Raw genomic sequence first — 17,867 nt, forward strand, 5'->3', positions numbered from 1 at the left:
ACACACACACACACACACACACACACACACACACACACACACACACACACACACACCTTTTTGACCTTAGAAACCACAGGCAACACATTTTTCCGTCTTTCCCGTAGTTTCTATGAAACATTTAATACACATAGTTGCATACCTTGTATCTTATCAGTCACTTTTTGGGCTTCATGATCATTTTCTCTCACAAAGTCAACTTCTTTTTGTTTTTGTTTTTTTCAAGACTAGGTTTCTCTGTGTAGCCTGGTTATCCTAGAACTCACTCTGCAGACCAGGCTGGTCCCGAAATCAGATCTGCTTGTTTCCATCTCCCAAATGCTGTGATTAAAGGCATGCACCATCATTCGGCTCATAATCAACATATACACTTTCATGACTTAATTTCACATACAAACCATTCTCAAATGGTGAGGGTTGCCTGCTACTAAACAGCAAGATTTCTCATCTATAAATGATGATCCTTGACAATCTTCACTGGCTTCCCACTCACACAGTATTTCACATAGAGTTTTGGCCACTCAGTCTGTCCATGCTATCAGCCTGACAGTGACTAATTTACAGTCCCCACTATACTCATAAACAGTATGTTGTATATATATCATTGCAAGTTTTTGTTTTGAGACAGACAGGGCCTTGCTGTGGAGCCTAGGCTGCTCTCAAATTCATAAGCCTTTTTCCTCAGCTTCTGCTGGTACTATAAATGTGATACTATACCCGGCTTTTATACAGCATCTCTCACACACACAATGTCGAAAGGTTGTAGTTGGGACTGGAGGAATGGCCCAGTCAATAAAACACTTGCTTTGTAAGTATGAGAACATGTGTTTGATCCCCAGAATGCAGGTAAAAAATTTCAGGCATAGAGCACATGTAATCCCAGAACTGGGAGGTAGGGCCAGGTGGATCCTTAAGGCTTGATGGCCAGCCAGCGTATTCCAACTGGTAAAGTCTAGGTAAACGTGAGACTCTGTCTCAAAGGATGGGGACAGTGTGCCAATGAATAACACCCAAGGTTGTTGTCCAGCCTCCATACACAAGACCATGCATACATATGTGCAAAAATGTTTATGGTCACACTTCTGGCCTGATGCGCACAAACCTATAACCTTTCAATTTCTCTAACCACACTGGTTTACCCAATCAGCAGTCTGACATATGCCATCATTCTGCTTCTCTCACAGTAAATCTCTGCCTCACCCTTATTGTTCTTACATACATTCATGCCTATCATATCTCATTCTGGTGACACCAGGAGAAAAAAAACCAACAGCTTTCAGCAACACCTTTAAAAATATATATTTACAAGAACAATTCCCCATTATCTGGGACTCTTAGGGGAAAAAAAGGTCCATTTGGGGGAAGCAAAACAAACAGTGGAGACGAGTGTAGCACCGTCCCCCAAATCACCAACCCCCAGGTCTTCAGGCCTGGTCTTGGCCAGTGCTGATAGGAGGTGAGCTTAGGAGTCTTTTGATTTATCCCCTCCAGCCAAGAATTGATACAAGACAGGCTTCATGTCCCACATTCCTCCCTCCCAACTCCATGGACACTTAAAAGGGTCCTTTGTACCCGCCCGCAGGAATTTGGGGGGCTGGGAGGGAGGGAGCTGAAAATACACGTTTGATATCAAAAATAAACACTTGTGGGTGGCAGGAAGACTGCCTCCAAATCCCTTACTTTCTACCCACCCACCTACCCACCCATCAGATACAGGAAGAGATGTTTCCCTCTCCCCTATTGAAAAGCCCCATTTAAAAATAGATTATACTATCAAAATGGAAGGGGAGAGGAGACAGAAAGACCTGGAGTACCAGCTTGAGGGGCCCCCCAGACGGGGACCCCCCAAAAAAATCCTCCATTAGAAGGTAACAGGCAGGCCCCCAGGAAATTTGGCAGACAAAGGAATGGCTTCTCAGGGGGAAGAACAATAAAAGGAATATTCCTCCCTGGCCAAAAGGTTACTTGAGAAAAGAACAAGCTGACTGAGAAGGTTGGGGAGGTAGCAATTTCCATTTTAACAGTGTGATTCGTCCCTAGCTACCACTCCCAAACCGTTAAATCGTACAAGTGCTCCCTGGACTCAGATACGGCCAGGAATAATAAAACAAAACAAACTAGCTCTTCAACCCATGCCTCAAAGTGAAGACAGGGCACCCTTAACTCCCCAAGGGCAGGCTGAGAAATAAATAAAGAAACGTCCTTCTCAAGCCATACCCTGATTGTCTTGTTTTAGGGAAAAAAAATTGGGAAAAAATGGGGGAGAGGTCTTACCCACTCTCCTAAAAAAGGTTGGGCCAGATTCTTCCCAGTGGCCTTCAAAAAATAAATAAATAAACCGTCCCACAATTGAAGTAGGAGACGTGTAAGGGCGGCCACTTGGGAGGCTGGCAAAGAAGAAAGAAGTTGTCTGTTTTGGGTGGAGGAGTTAGTGAACGATCCTCTTTCCCAAGAATATCCACACCTCTACAACCAGAGCATGAGTCTGTCGGTTAAATTGTTTCTCCTTGAGATGGCTAGCTGGAGAGTTCAGGAGCATGGATGGAGGGACTCCAGAAAGGGGTGGTGGTGGTAGTCATGGCTTCTGGGGCCCTGGGGAGAGCACCACTGGGGTCGAGAGGCCATCCACGCTGATGGAAGGGATGTGCACCTGTGTGCTGCCACTGGATGGAAACTGGGAAGAGAAACAAGGAGAGGTCATAGATGGGAGCCATGCTAGTAACTCTTACCGTTTCCAACATAGGAGGGAAGGAATCCTACCTGGAAGGAGAGCTTGGCCGGACTACGGGGTGCAATTGGACTCAGAGTGCTCCAGAAATGAATGCTGGGGGGCAGCGAGCTGGGTGTCAGCAGCACCGGGGTCTGTGGAAGTGAAGTGACAGTAACTTAAGTGAACAGACAACAAGTATGAGAAGATGGAAGGAACCTACTTTCAGTCCCTCTGCAAGCATCCCCCTCAGATGTCCATGGACACCCCTCAAAAGTTCATAGACATAGAATGTAAACTACTAAGACTATGCCTATGACATTTCTCTTTACAAAGACTGCCCCTGCTGATCCCTAGGAGATCACTTCCTGCTATTGAGACATCAAAGAGCAAGGCTATCCACCCAATTCTATATGTACACCGCTCTCAAACCTTGTATGTGGCCATCAGAAGAGTTCAACTTTTTGGTCTTAGATTCCACCCATATACCTGACTAGGGAACCCAATATGCAAACTCCATGGAGAAAGCCTTAGGGAGTCGGACTCCCACAAAGTCCTCAGACCTGCTTTTCTTCATTAGCCCCATTAATTCAGCCCAAGCCTCAGAGTAGTGAATTACATTTGTAAGTCACCAGTGCCAATGCCATGCAGTTACACTGCCCGCCCTTGCTCTTCTAAAAGGCACTCACCAAGGTATGTGTGGGTAGCAGGGATGGCGTCAGCGCTGGCCCTGGTGCCTGAAGACCAGAACCCGTTCCTGATCCTGGAGTCCGTTCGGGTCCCAGACCACCCAGCAGGCTTGGGCTAAGTGGAAGTTCCAGGTCTCGGGGCTTCCGGCTCTTCTGAGGTTGGGTGATCTCAGTGGTAGAGGTGGAGAGGCCACAAACCTGTGCTGTATTCTCAGATACGACGGCTGGGAGCCGAGCCAGCAGGCCTTCTGAGTGTGAGACTTCTGATTCAGCTTTGACAGCCTCTGGACTGAAGCCTCCAGCCCCTACAGCTTCCAACTCTTCCTTAGGCCCCTCCACTTTCACTTCTGGGGGCAGTGAATGGCCGAAACCTGGCTTCAGACTCAATTCTTCAGATTTATGGTTTGGGGCCTCGGGTGGGGTCAGGATAACCTGGGAGAGGGGTTGGCACAAAGGGAATGCATAGGATTGTTGGTGTGTAAAACCTTCTCCTGCGGGTCATCCAAAGATGTCTCTCAGAAGGTATTTGATAATGGGGGGATGGCTGTATGTGTAGCTTGTTCTCTAACTGCCTATGGAACTTAAATGGAAGTGGATCTCCTTTAGGGCAGGGGTGCTGGGTTAGACTCTAGAGGTACCACTGTCATTAATCCACATTAATTAGAAACTCTGGAAATGAGCCTAAGCAATCTGTGTCTTGAGGCCATTCTGGTGAGTCTGATGAGTGTTGAAGCATGACAATCAGTGCATCAGATGTGACCCTGTAAGGGACTAATATACAAGGAGAGGTATATCCCCATCCATTTCTCTGAGGGAACTATGTCCCCACTTCCACCATTACATCCCTTAGCAGGACATCTATAATTCTATCAGTTCCATGCTTGATTTCAGAATTATGCATTCTTCCTCTACAAGCCCTTTTCATTCCCAAACTCCAGTACTCACCTGCAGGGGCAGACCAGCCTCTTCTGCCTCCAAGCAGGCTTCTAAGGGGTTTGGACTGGTGCTCCTGCTCCCTGAGGTGGGTGCTGGTACTCCTGCAGGGGTAGTGTTGGAGAGCACTGAGGCAGGCCGAGGATGAAGGGGTGGCTGTGGCTGCAAGGACTGGATTGTGAAGGTGGAATAGAGGCCCGAGCGCATGTATTCGTTCCGGCTGCTGCGTGCTAAGCCACCTTGGCCTGCCATTCCTACACCCTTGGGTGTTCCTGGCTTTCCAGTGGCAGTGTCCCCTGGGCCTGCATGGACAGCAGCAGGAGCCATTGCTACAGCCGGAGTTACAGACACCTCAGGCTGGGGTGGGCAGTCTTCAGTGGAGCACCCTGCAACCTCTGGATAGGACACAAACTTGTAGACAAACTTCTGGCCGCTCACCTTGCGGATGATATTCTGAGAAGTGAAGAACAGGGTGAATGGAGAGTCTTGAGGGCTGTTTTTCTTCTCCTGATGTCTTTCTTTCCATCTGCTCCCATTTCACACATCTCTTTTAGGCTTGTGGATTCCTCCCATCTCTGTCTATGCTTTTCTTTCTTTCCCCTCTCTGCATTCCTCCCCAGTTTCAACTCCTTCTCTGGGCCCTCTCACCAATTCTTTCTTTAGTGTCCTTCCCATCCATGTCCCTTTAAGTTTTCTTTTGTTACTCATCTTCATCTGTTTAATTCCCCTTTCCCCACTGTCTACATATCATCAGGGACTGATTTAGGGGAGCAGGTGAGAACTAAGGATCCAGGTTTAACAGCATCAGGTTTTGTTAACCTATTAACAGGACTGGAGTAGGAAAACCTGATAGACATGTTAGAAGAGACTAAATTAGTGTAGATGAATAAAATAATTGATATAAAGGGCTTTTCTAAAAATGTACTGACTGACTGTGTAGAGGAGGGGAATGAGTATGACTGACTGACTGTAGAGGCATGAATGTGCCATAGGCCATGTAAAGGTCAGAGGACAATTTACAGAAGATGGTTGTTTCCTTCCAGTATATGGGTCCCAGTGATTAAGCTCAGGCTTGGCAAAAAGAGCCTTTACCTGCTAAATCATCTCACTGGCCAGAGATAGTAGATTTTTTGAAAGCTAGTGATGCTGACATGAAGCAAAGAAAATATGTTGGTTATTCGTTTTTGTTAACTTGATACAAGCTAGAGTAATCTGGGAAGAGAGAACCTCAATTGAAAAAAAATGTCTCTATCAGATTGTCTTTAGGAAAGTCTGTAGGCATTTTCTGTTGTGTGAGGTGCTATCCCTGGGCAGGTGGTTCTGGACTGTATAAAAGAAGTAGCTGAATAAGCTATGAGAAGGAAGCCAGTAAGTAGTTAGTGTTCCTCCATGGACTTAGTTCAGTTCCTGTCTCTGGGTTCCTATCTCAACTTCCCTTCATGACCGACTGTAACCTTAAGATGAAATAAACCCTTTTCTCCCCAAGTAGCTTTTGGTCAGGGTGTTCATCACAGTAATAGAAAGCACACTAGGACAGTCATTGTTATTGGACAGGCTATTGCTTTGACAGACTTGACCATGTTGCTTTGGAAAGGAGTGTGGTAGCACCTGGGTCTTTGGGCTAGAAGAGCTTACTGTTCAGAGCTTCAAGTAATCTGTTGAGGGAACTTGAAAGATAATTCTGAGAGCAGTGCAGATGATGTAGGCCTGGCTTGTGAAGCTTCAGAGAGAAGTCTGAGAGTCCCTCAAAATCTCTAGAGGGTCTATTTATGTGATATTTTGTATTAAGAATCTATGGTTTCTTGTTACCTGAGACTGAAGGATCTTTGGGATTAACAAAAGACCAGGACTCTGGGAGTAAAACCTTTGTTTTACTAGGATACTCAATACTGATTAGCAGAGACTGAAAAAAAAATAGCTGGAGTAAGAAGAGATCAACATCACTGAGGTGAAATCTTTCAGGAAGTGTTTCCTCAGGGTCAGTACTCAGAAGCTGTGGTCCAGGTGGGCCAAGGATGCATATTATACTGGCAGCTTGAACTTGGTAATGTGTAAGAGTCTCCCACATGGTATTTAGTTTGGTGGCATGAAAGCTGCAGTATTCAAGGGGTTGTGGAGAGCAGCTGAGGCTTGGTACTGTTAGAGGTCAGGAGAAGTCACTGGTGAAGGTGCAGCCTCAGTTGCAACAGATGTTCCGGGATTGAAAGGGTCATGAAGAGAAGTTGGGGCTTGGTACCATGTGAAAGGGTTGGAATCCCTACACAGAGGCTAAGAGACCATTAGTAAAGATGCATCCTCAGCTGCAGTGGAGACCTCAGTCTACTGGAAAAGCAAAGACTGTGGGACTACCACTAAGGATGGTGGCAAGTGTGATATGGAGCTAGCCTCAGGCCAGGAGACAAGCTCTATGTCCTGTAGATGGTGAAGCTGGAGAAGTGGAGCTTCCCAAACTCTTTAGAGCCTATAAAATCACGAGAGAATCCCCGTTGCCAGATTTTGAGCTACACGAACCAGATGTGGTAGGGCACAGCTACTTAGGGTGTTCCACACCTGGTCATGGTTGTATAAAAGAATCACGCTGAGGGATCCATGGGGGAGCAAGCCAGTAATTTACACTGCTGGAGTTTGGTCTTGTTTTGATTTGATTGTGACTGGTTCTTTCTTCTTAGAATCAGAGTAAGAAAGTATTTAACTTATTTTTTATTTTATAGGCGCTTACACAGTTGAGAGACATTGAACCTTTGAAGCATTTAAAAGACTTGGATTTTTTTAAAGTTATTTTTTATATTGTGATATCGATATTAACATGAGATCTTGGGGATAAATAAGAACTTAAATATTATACTTTAGTAGTGATATATTAGTGTGTCAAGTTGACAAAAGGGTAGAGGTTGGCTTTTTGTTAACTTGATACAAACTATAGTCATCTAGGAAGAAGGACCTTCAATTGAGAAAATATGGACATCAGATTGCCTGTAGGAAGTTTGTGGGGCATTTTCTTGATTAATGATTGATGTGGCAGGGCCCAGCATATTTAAGGTGATACAATCCATGGTCGGATCGTTATGGTTGTATAAAAAGGCACAGTGAGTGATCTATGGGGGAACAAGCCAGTAAGGAGGAAGAGGAAGGCTTTCCTCTATGGTCTCTGCTTTAGTTTCTGCCTCCAGATTCCTGCCTTGAGTTCTTCCCTTGGTTTTCCTCAATGATGGACTGTGACATGGAACTGTAAGGAAAACAAACCCTTTCCTTTCCAAGTTGCTTTGGTCATTGTGTTTATCCTAACAAGAAAATAAATGAGGACAGAAATATCACTAAAGAGGACAGGTGATGTCTCATTATTAGTACCATTCTGTATAGTAAAGCTAAAACACCAAGAAAGTGAGGTAATTGGCAGTAATTAGAGAAGAGTGTGAGAAGCTGGTATAAGCATGAGGGTTGGGGGAGCAAGTTTTGTTTGGGTAGGTAGGAAAACATGCTTTGAGGACACATGGTTTGGGAGTTCCTGGGATGTCTTGGTGGTCTCAGAAGACAGAACAAGGTAGAGCCATTAGTATTGTTTTGGAGGTTTGAACTGAAAGAGTAATATATGAAACTGGAATACATACCATAAATTACTAAGGACACAAAATACAGGTGAGAACTATTTGGGTGTGCATGAAAAATCTAAGTATTTTGGTGAAGGTCTTAATGCTGATCAAGTATTTCAAGTATCCTTGTATTTTTCAGAAGAGGAATGAAAAGGGATTATTATTAATATTGTTTTGAAGCTTTAAATATTAATGGGGAAATGGAAATACAGTGCAGTTCTGTGAGTCTGAGAGTATAAGATGAGAAAAATCTAAAAACTGAGCTGTAGTAGTAAGATGAAATAAAACAAAATACTGAGGTGCTGCTCCAGGAATCTAAGAGAAGTGGGCATAAACTACAAATGTTATTCTGGAGCATTTAGTTAAATGCAAAGATCTGTAATCTTAGCACTCAGGACACTGAGACAAAAGGAATGCAAGTTTGAGGCCATCTTCACTAACACAAGGAGACCTTGCCTCAAAAATAAAAACAAAATAAAGGAATAGAAGAAAATAAAACAATTGATTGGGGCTTCTAACAAAAGTAGTAAGGAAACTTAGCAATATAATACCACGATGATTTTGAGTTTAGGAATAAGAACATTGATTATTCTGTAGTAAGATTATACATAAAGTTACCAGGTGAACCCAACATTGGTCTGAGGGTTCCAGAAAAACATACGTATTATCTCCAAGTATACAAGGAACTAGAGGATGGGGCAAACCCAGTACATTTTAATATTGTTTTCAAAGTTATAGCTACAGTACTTAAGAAAACAAAATAAAATTTCTAGGCTAGAAGTGTAATTTCAAGAATTGGGGGTGGAGACAGGAAGACAGTGAATTTGAGGCCAGCTTAGGATACATAGTAAGTTTCAGACAAATCTAGACTACATTATGAGATCCTGCCTCAAAAGGAAGTTTTTCTGACCGTAATTTCAAGGTTTCCAGTACTGGTCCCTGAGGCCATACCTTGTCATAGTAGTACCGCAAGGCCCGGCTAAGCTTGTCATAATTCATGTTGGTCTTGTTCTTTCGTAGTCCCCATAGCCGGGCCACCTCCTCTGCATCCACCAACTTGAACTCACCACCATCCCTTGAGGTCCAGGAGATGATGTGGCCATTACCTTGTTCTCTCAAAAGCTGCAGCAGAAACTGCCACAGTGTCACAGATGGGTCCATCACTAGGGAAGTGCTCACGCCATCCCAGGGGTACCTGGAAGACAGCAAAAATGATTCTTATTATCTTGCTTCTTCCTCTGTTCCCAAGTCTCAATACTGTTCCCTAAACAGTCTCCTAAACTTCCCATGTAGCTCTGGATATTCCTTGTATTTCACATGTGGGGACAAAAATGTGGGAGAAAAACATTTATGTGAGTAGTATGTCTGTGTGAGTGTATATGAACATATGTGTGGGTGCCAAGGGAGAACAGAAGAGGCTAATAGATTCCCTGGAGGCAGTAATGAGCCACCGAAAATGGGAACTGGGAACTGAACTCTGGTTCTCTGTGAGAGCAGCAAGCACTCTTTACCACCAAGCCTTCCGTCCAGCCCTGTCAAATGTGAATCTTTAGAAGCTACAGGGAAGATAGGGTAATAAAACCTGAGCTCTACAGAGTTCCATATCCTAGTTCTTGGAGTCTATGACTAGGTTATGTGACAGAGCAACAAGGAATTCTGAGATGAAATTAAGATTACAGCATTCACTCTGGTTTTATTTAAGGTCAACCACTGTATGAGTTCTTTTAAAAGCAGAGTTTAGAAAATGAGGCTGAAACAGAGTTTAGAAGCAGAATGGCAGGAGAGGGGCTTTCAGACATCAAAGGGACTTTCCCTGCTATTCCTGACTCTGGAGAAGGCTCCAAGATAAGGAAGTCGGGCAGCTCCACAAACCTGGAATGTCCCTCAGCCACAGCCAGTAAGGAAACATCAGTATTACAACTCAAGGCACAATGAGCAGGAAACAATTCTCCTGTAGAAAGGACTAAAGTCCTGCCAAGACCTTAATGCTAGCCTGGTAAAATCAGTGTTGGATCTCTGAGCTATCAGATGATAAATGTATAATATTTAAAGTGACAGGGCATTACCATGTAGCTCAGGCTGGTCTTGAACTCTTGCCTCAGCTTCCTAAGTACCAGGATTACAGGTATGCACCAATGCACCTACACAAATGTGTAGTTTTAAGGAAATTAAGTTAGAGATAATTTATATAGCAGGACTAGAAAACTACTGAAATGTCCTTGACTTGACCATATCTATCCATCTGCCTGACTGTCTACCTTCTGCCTCATCAACTTTTCCAGGATGTCTTTTGGTAGCCCCTTGCATGTTCACATGGGGCTCCTTCCCTCTACTATGCATTAATCCTCAAAAACAAAATGAAACAAAACAAAACAAAACAAAAACAAAAAAACAGCCCACTCAAAGGTTCTCTGCTTTATGAAGCCTTCCTGAATCTGAATACCTACTCTTTTCTGTCCCTTGATGCCCCCTTTTCGTAACCTGATTGTTACTCTGTGGTTTAGGCTTTCTAAAAAATTTTTTTTTGTTTTTTTTTTTGATGAGCACATATTATACATAATGTGTTTTATTATAACATTTCTATTATAAAAACTTTGATTACATTTACCTCCATTATTCTATCCTGTTCCCCTCCCTTCCCACTTGTTGATTTCCTCTTCCCAACTAGGTCTCTTTGTATTTTATGACTTTTTTGTGGTCTAATGAGTTTCAGTAGACTTGCTTACTTGAGGCATGGGTGAATGTTTGTTTTCAAGAGCACAGCTACTTTACCAGTGGCTACACCACTAAAGCAACCATTAAAGGCCTTCAGACCCCAGGAAAGGCTACATGAATCCTTCTTTTTTGCCACTGTTGCTGCTGTTTTGTGATAGGGTCTTATGTAGTTTAAGCTGCCCTCGAACTCATGATGCTATTGTGTCTGTCTCCTGTGTGCTGAGATTACACATATCCTAGCATACATGGCAGCTGCTTCTTTCTGTAGTGCTGAAGATCCTAGTAAAGAGCCTTATGTATGTTAAGCACATGTTTTATCACAGAGCTTCACCCTAAACCCATCTTTCTTTAAACAACCACATATTTCCTGTTTAATATTATGTCAGGCACTGCTCCAAGTAGAAAGGCATCTGGCCTACTGGACAATCAACCTAACTCTAATGCTAGACTTCTATGGTTTAAATCCTGGATCTGTCAGTTATTAGCTGTGTGATTCTGGTATTCATTATCCTGATACTAATTAACCTTTTTATACCTCAAACTTTGTCATCTGTGAAACAGGATAGTGACATACTCATCTATAAATTAGAGACTATGTATTATTATCATTATTGTGTGAATTAAATATAACAAGTTTGGTGTATAAGCTTTAAGTAAATATTTTATAATTTGTTCATAAATCTTTTTTTCTGCTATCCCCAAATTAAAAAAAGCTCTAAAAATAAAAGGCTTCTTTGTAATTCTTTTGGCAAGAAAACATGATTTGAAAGAAAGCAAGGCACATTCTGGATTTTATTAATCCTTGTTTAGTATGAATGTTCATACATTCTGCTGCAGAGATCTGAAAGCAGCTGGTGACAGAGCTGGCTGAGGGTGTTATGTAACATATCATATGTGCATCATACTAGCTTTCTAAATTGAAAAATTCAAAATTTTGAAATAAAGCCATGGGCTGTTATTTTATAAGCACTGTCTCACTTACCTCTCATCCCAACTCTGGAAAGTAGCCATTTTTCCTTTTGGAAAGGAGATATGCTTAATAGGATATCACTAATTTTTTTTCACCCAAGGCAGCTAATTTGTAAACTGAGGCAAAAGATGTTCAAGTGACTTCACTATGCCATACTGCGATGAGTGACAGTTCCAACTTTTGAACCAAGTATCATACTCCAGGGATCTAAGTGGTTACCTATATATTTTTAGTGACAGGGTCTCCTCTAACCTAGGCTAGCCTCAAACTTGTCATGAAGCTTAGGATGACCTTGAACTCCTATTTTTCCTGCCTCCACCTCTCAAGTACTGAGATTACAGGCAGGGTCATCATGATTACCTTCAGGGGTCTGAGAATTCAACCACCTGCACAGGTCTGTCTTCTGTGTACATATTATAGTTTTTGTTATATCTTATTATATTTTGTTATTATCCCTTAAAAGCTTGTGTCCTTCCTTTTCTTTCTTTCTCATTTTGTAGTTGTTGTTTTTGAGACAGTATTTCTCTATATAATAGCCTTGGCTGTCCTGGAAATCACTCTGTAGGGTAGGCTGACCTCGAACTCAGAGATCCACCTGCCTCTGCCACCTAAGAACTGGGATCAAATGTGTGCACTGCCCTGCTGCCTGTTCGTTTTTGGATGAGAAACAGAAAGGGAGTCGATCCAATGGGAAAAAATTAGGAGTGAGGGGGGTGGAGAGATGGAGGATGAACTCTAAGAAGGATATATATTATTTGAGAAAAGAAATCTAGTTTTAATAAGAGAAAATAAGAAAACAAAATATCATCAACTGATTCCTCCCTTTAGGCACGGCCCTCAGAGGAAGATGTTCCCTGTCACCCCATCACTACCCTTTTCATAAACAAACTGAAACTAATCCTGAACCTTCTAGTCCCTGCAAGGGTGGAACTCAATCAACCAACAATCCACCTGGCTGGGATTGCTGGATTAAGAATAAACCTTTTAAGGTTTTGAAGACTATGATTTAGATTTACAGCTTTATTCCTTAATCTTCATGAACTTACAGTATGATCATTTTCATATGTCTGAGATATTTCAAGGTTCATTTAGCAGACAGTGTTAGGCAGCTATCCAAATTACAGCACTAATGAACAGTTGATCAGAGTATTCTCCTCAGAGCTCTAAAGGACTAAATAAATATTCCCAAGACTGGCTTATTTTAGAGGTCCATAGAGTGCAGTGTGACACCTAGTGGCAAAGACAGGCAACTTCATCACCTCCTCTGAGATATGCCAGAGCCCAGTGTGAAATCTGCCCAATTAGTGTGCAGACTATCAAAGACAGGGGCTGATTTTGACTATTGCTTCTCTCACACAGGCCTTAACAAGAGCCCTAGACATCTGCCCTTCCCAGAAAGGTTTCCTTCCACTCCTCACCTCATTCACTGGGTGCCTCAAAATAGCTCGGAACATAATAGATCCTCCATATTAATATAATTCTTACATTCATGGGGCAGTAAGACATGTCTCAAAAGAAAGAAAACAAAATAGCACCCTTCAAAAGGTGGACTGTATTATTGCCTCTATTTTCTAGACAAGTCAGTGAAACATGGAGAAAGAAGTAACTTGCCTAAGGCTTCACCATTGGATGAGATACTTTATACTGGATGAATTGACTGAATGCTGTCAGAATTCAAACTCAGCATTCCTAGCCATTCAATGCCAGTTCCCTAAGAATAAAACATAGATGGGGAAGATCCCAGAGTGACAAGGATAAGAGCAGGACAGGCTTCCCCAAGGAAGTGATATTTGATGGAGGGGAGGTAGCACCTCATACTGATGTCCATGGGAAGGATAATTTTGGAACAGCATGGACAAACGCTCTGAAGTGACTACTTGATGTATCATGGTTCTTAGGATAACGCCCACTTTCTGAGACACACAATGGCAGGAGTGCCATTTCCTCCTTGCATTAACTCTATCATACAATCAAGTTCTAATCCCTTCCAGGTAGTATTTTTCCATCTGCATGATCCAATACAGAGTAACTTGTTTATCCCTGTAACTTTTTTCTGTCCTGGTCTTCACAGCCTCACACTCTGGCCTGTTCTGTCCGTGTGGTTTTGAGCAGCAAGCGCTCAACCTCTGTGTGCCATGTTGAACATCTGTAAAAGAAAGCATTTTACTCTTAAACCAAAAAAGAATTTTAAAATGCCTATCCTGAAAGGCTTTTATGGGGATTCAATGTGCCAATATATGTAAAGAACTTAGAAAAGTGTCTCTAGCACATGGTAGAAACTCAATAAATGTTAGCCCTTAGGTTGTGTGTCATTCTTTTCTTTTCCCCTCAACCATCTGGCTTTCAACATTTCTATGACCTCTTCTTCTACCCCTCTCCCTCAACTCATTTCCAGACACATTAGCTTTTGAACTGACTTCAGGGTCTTTGCACTGAGTGTTCTTTCCTTTACAAATTATAGCTTCCTCCTTTGTTTCCTTCAGGCCACGAGTGACATTTCCAAGTGTACCCTGCCTTGTCCCTAAGATTTCAAACCCCTTGATACTCTAGTCCTATTTGCTCTGGTTCATGTTTGTTCCTTAGCATTTATACAAAACATGATCTAATTTCACCTATTTCATAGTCTCCCTCACTTTTAGTAATATCTGCTTTCTATATGCAGTGATTTCTGCCTGTTTTGCTTCTTCATATCTCCAGCATCTAGAATGAATGCCTAGTACTCAATAGGTACTTAGTAAATATCTTTTAATATGTAAACAGTCCCAACTAACATCTTAACTAACTCTTACATCCCGTTTCTTCTTCTTCTTCTGTGTAGCTTTGACTGTCCTGGACTCACTTTGTAAACCAGGCTGGCCTTGAACTCAGAGATCAGCCTGCCTCTGCCTCTGCCTCCCTGAGTGCTGGGATTACAGGCGTGCACTGCTGTGCCCTGCTCTTCCATTCTATTTTTCTTCTTCTTCTTCTTCTTCTTCTTCTTCTTCTTCTTCTTCTTCTTTTTTTTTTTTATCTGCTCTCCCCCCAGACTGATTTCTGGGATACAATTTTCATTTTTGTGACAGGAACTCACTTTGTAGTCCAGGTTGATCTGAAACTCACTATGTATCCCAGGATAGCTTTTACTTCCTAGAAATTCTCTCTTGGTCTTACATGCTGGAAATATATAGGTGTGAACCTCCTAGATAGAGGGGGGGACACATTTATTTGTGCAACAAATTATTCCAAGCACCTATTATACAGAAGGTACATTCTTAGATGAAGACAGACCACTGAATAGGTAGATAAAACCTGTAAATCTCTATTCTGAGGATGTCTATTCTGAGGAGAGACAGACAATCTCTGTATCTGTAGTGTATCTAACTGTGACAGAGTACAAAGGAACAAAGCAAACAGGAAAAAGATCTGAACTCTGCTAAGTGTGCAAAATCAGATGGTCAAGGGGAGGGGGTGGGTGTTGACTACTTTTTTTTCACACTAAAAGGAACTTTGAAGCATTTTAGATGCTTTATACAGTATATTCCAGTGTGACAAATAGATATTTTACTTCAATAACACTACCTAGATGCAAAGACATGAAAGCACTTTCTGAAACATTGTTTCTATGTGTGCCTTTTCATATCACCATCATCACATTTCTGTTAACACATCCTTTTATTCATAAATCAAACGGTATTCCTAGAAACATCTTTTGTGTGTTCCCTGCGCAGTGTGGTGAAAAAATTCTTTTGGGTATGGCAGATGAACAGGACCTTGGAAGGTACAATGCAGAGACATGAAAGTAGTGTTAAGGGAGAAAGAGCTAATGCAAAGGCCCTGAGGCTGGCCTGCACCTGCTGATTTTGAGGAGCAGTAAGGAGGAGCCAGCATGGCTGTAGCATGGGTCTGAAATGGGAAGATGAAGGAGGTAAGGTCAGTGAAGTGACTAGGTTAATTAACTCATATATTTTTTTCTTTACACTTGGGAGGGTTATGGTTCTGACTCCCCCAATCTGGCCCAGTACAGGAAGAAAGTAGTTAAGCCATTCATGTAAAGTCACACAGCTACTGGGACTTGAGGTGGATGGGTCCTGAGACCAGTGTAGAATGGAGACAGCTCTGCTGGCAAAAGGAAGAGCAGAAACAAAAGCCTGGTAATTGGAACAAATCTGTCTGTTAAGGAATGTTAAGCAATGAAATGAGAGAGGGGCACTTAAAAAATGTTCCTCAAGCCAGGCTTGGTGGCAAATGCCTTTATTCCCAGCACTCAGAGAGGCAGAGGCAGGCGGATTGATATGAGTTCAAGGCCAGCCTGGTTTACAAAGGGAGTCCAGGGCAGCCAAGGCCACACTGAGAAACCCTGTCTTGGAAGACCAAACCAACAAAACAAACAAATATGTTCCTTGCATTAAGCAGTTACTGGACTATCATCTCTGAGTAAGGCTTTTGACTTCCAGATGCCCCAGTTTTCTCATTTGCCTGCTGAATAGGGCTGTGATGAGGACTAAACAAGCTGGAAACTAGAATATTCTGCCTGGTACACAGCAAGTGTAAAGTGTAAAGGTTTAGAACTGTCATTATCATCAGTACCACTATTGTACTTGATAACAGTAGCAAGGCAAAATGTCTAAGTGGTTAAGAGTGTCTATGAGAAAATATGTCATACAGTAAAAATCCCTCAGTTTCACAAGTACACAGGATCACCTAAGAGATGGGGATGGAAAAGACTGATTCAACACGTGGAGAGGAGGAGGGAAATAAAGTACAAGGTCTATCTTCTTTGGGAAAGGATTGCAAGCACCAGACCTAGAAGGAAGGCTTCTGAACAAATCTAATACAAAAGGACTGAGATATGGTTTAAGCTGACTCCTATTAACAGCATAGAAGGAAAGCCATCACATAACGATTAAAAGAGGGACAGGACAGGGCCATAGACTGGGCTGCTGAAAATTAAAAACAAACAAAAAACAAACAAACAAAAAACAAACAAACAAAAAACAAAGTACCAAACTGATCCCCTGTTAAAAAGAGCAGCCCAAAGATTGGAGTCTACAAATAAGGGAGAAAAGTTAGGGCAGTGATAACTAGAGGGATGTGAATGCCAGCATGCAAACTAATCCATAGTAAGACGGGGGCAGTGGGATAGGAGGATAAAGTCATAGGCTTAAGCACTGGGGACTCTAGGGTGCCGAAATATAAACTCAGGTAGACTGACTGTTGAACAGGCATGGGATGTCTGGAGGGGCTACAGCGCCACGGATTGATTTACTATAACAAACATGAGGGGTTTAATAAACAAGGCCACAGAAAGGTCCTCTTAAAGTTGAGATTAGGGGAAATGAAAACACTTTAGACGCATCTACTACTAAAGGGGGACTGGATAATGAAACATACTGGTTCCCAATAAGTTGGGGGTGGGGAAGGGCAAGATCACGGACGAATCCATTAAGTTGGAATGGCGAAAATCATAAGCTCACAGACTGATCCATTATACAGAGACAGCAGGAGGTTCGGACACGTTCAGATCCACTATAAAGGGAAAAAGGAGCAGGCAATACACACAGAGGGGCAATCAGTTGGTGGCAATGCAGTCGAACACCGGCAGGCCGGGGCCAAACCACCTCCCTTGCGCGGGGAAGAGAAGAGTATGTGGGGTCATGGACAGGGCCCTCCACCTAGTTGCCTGGGGCTCACCTGCGTGTGGCGCGGCAGTGGCGGTGGCAGCGGCAGCTCCGGGGGGCGGGGGCTCCATACGAGGCCCCACCGCCCCCCAGGCCCGGGTTCCAAGGCTTCAGCCGCGGTAGCAGCCGCGGCTGCAGCAGCACCCAGAAGCCTCCCCTGCGGTTCCCCGCTCACGTGGGCCCTCGTGGGAGGAGCCCAGCGTCCTGCTGCTTGCTGATTGGACAAAATACCAAGGATCATAGGCACAATTTGGGGGCCTTGTGGTGGTGGAATCCTAACCGAGCTGTGACGCGATTGGCCTAAAGGGGACTGATGGACTGTGGGTGGCCCACAGACTTTAGAGAGGCTTTGGGCGGCGCCTGACGCTTCACGCTGATTGGGTCAAGGAGGACTGCTAGCCAAGTGCGCAAGTGTCAAGGTTGGGGCGGGTGTGTTTTGGGTGGTGGGGGAGGTCGGCTGGTTCACACAGATTGGCCTAAATGAGATTGATGGCAGACAGACAGCCCTAGAGGGTAAAGGGGTGGTGGATGAGCTCTGCTTTCAGCTGATTGGTGGAGACTCTGAAACAGCTGCCAAAACACCAAAGTAGGTGGTGCTTCACGCCA

General features: G+C 43.3%; 1 protein-coding gene across 1 annotated transcript; it reads right to left on the bottom strand.

The window, feature by feature from the left end:
• Positions 1-1,274: 1,274 nt before the first annotated feature.
• On the bottom strand, positions 1,275-17,418 carry Elk1 (ETS transcription factor ELK1). The gene is made up of 6 exons (XM_055607899.1): positions 17,275-17,418; positions 8,871-9,114; positions 4,342-4,782; positions 3,397-3,828; positions 2,761-2,862; positions 1,275-2,674 (listed from the first exon to the last, which is right to left on the bottom strand). Exons 2-6 carry the CDS (start codon positions 9,078-9,080, stop codon positions 2,576-2,578), a joined length of 1,284 nt encoding a protein of 427 aa, XP_055463874.1. The 5' UTR covers positions 9,081-9,114; positions 17,275-17,418; the 3' UTR covers positions 1,275-2,575.
• Positions 17,419-17,867: the final 449 nt, after the last annotated feature.

The sequence above is a fragment of the Psammomys obesus genome, unplaced genomic scaffold, assembly GCF_907164565.1.
Source record: "Psammomys obesus unplaced genomic scaffold, mPsaObe1.curated_primary_1811, whole genome shotgun sequence".
Lineage (NCBI taxonomy): Eukaryota > Metazoa > Chordata > Mammalia > Rodentia > Muridae > Psammomys > Psammomys obesus.

Bases quoted from the DNA above. Each gene is read 5' to 3' on its own strand.
- Elk1 (XM_055607899.1), bottom strand. From the start codon at position 9,080: ATGGACCCATCTGTGACACTGTGGCAGTTTCTGCTGCAGCTTTTGAGA. The intron at 3,829-4,341 runs GTGAGTACTGGA...CCCCTCTCCCAG, and splicing joins AGGCTGGTCTGCCCCTGCAG to GTTATCCTGACCCCACCCGA. The intron at 2,863-3,396 runs GTGAGTGCCTTT...TCACTTCCACAG, and splicing joins TGCTACCCACACATACCTTG to ACCCCGGTGCTGCTGACACC.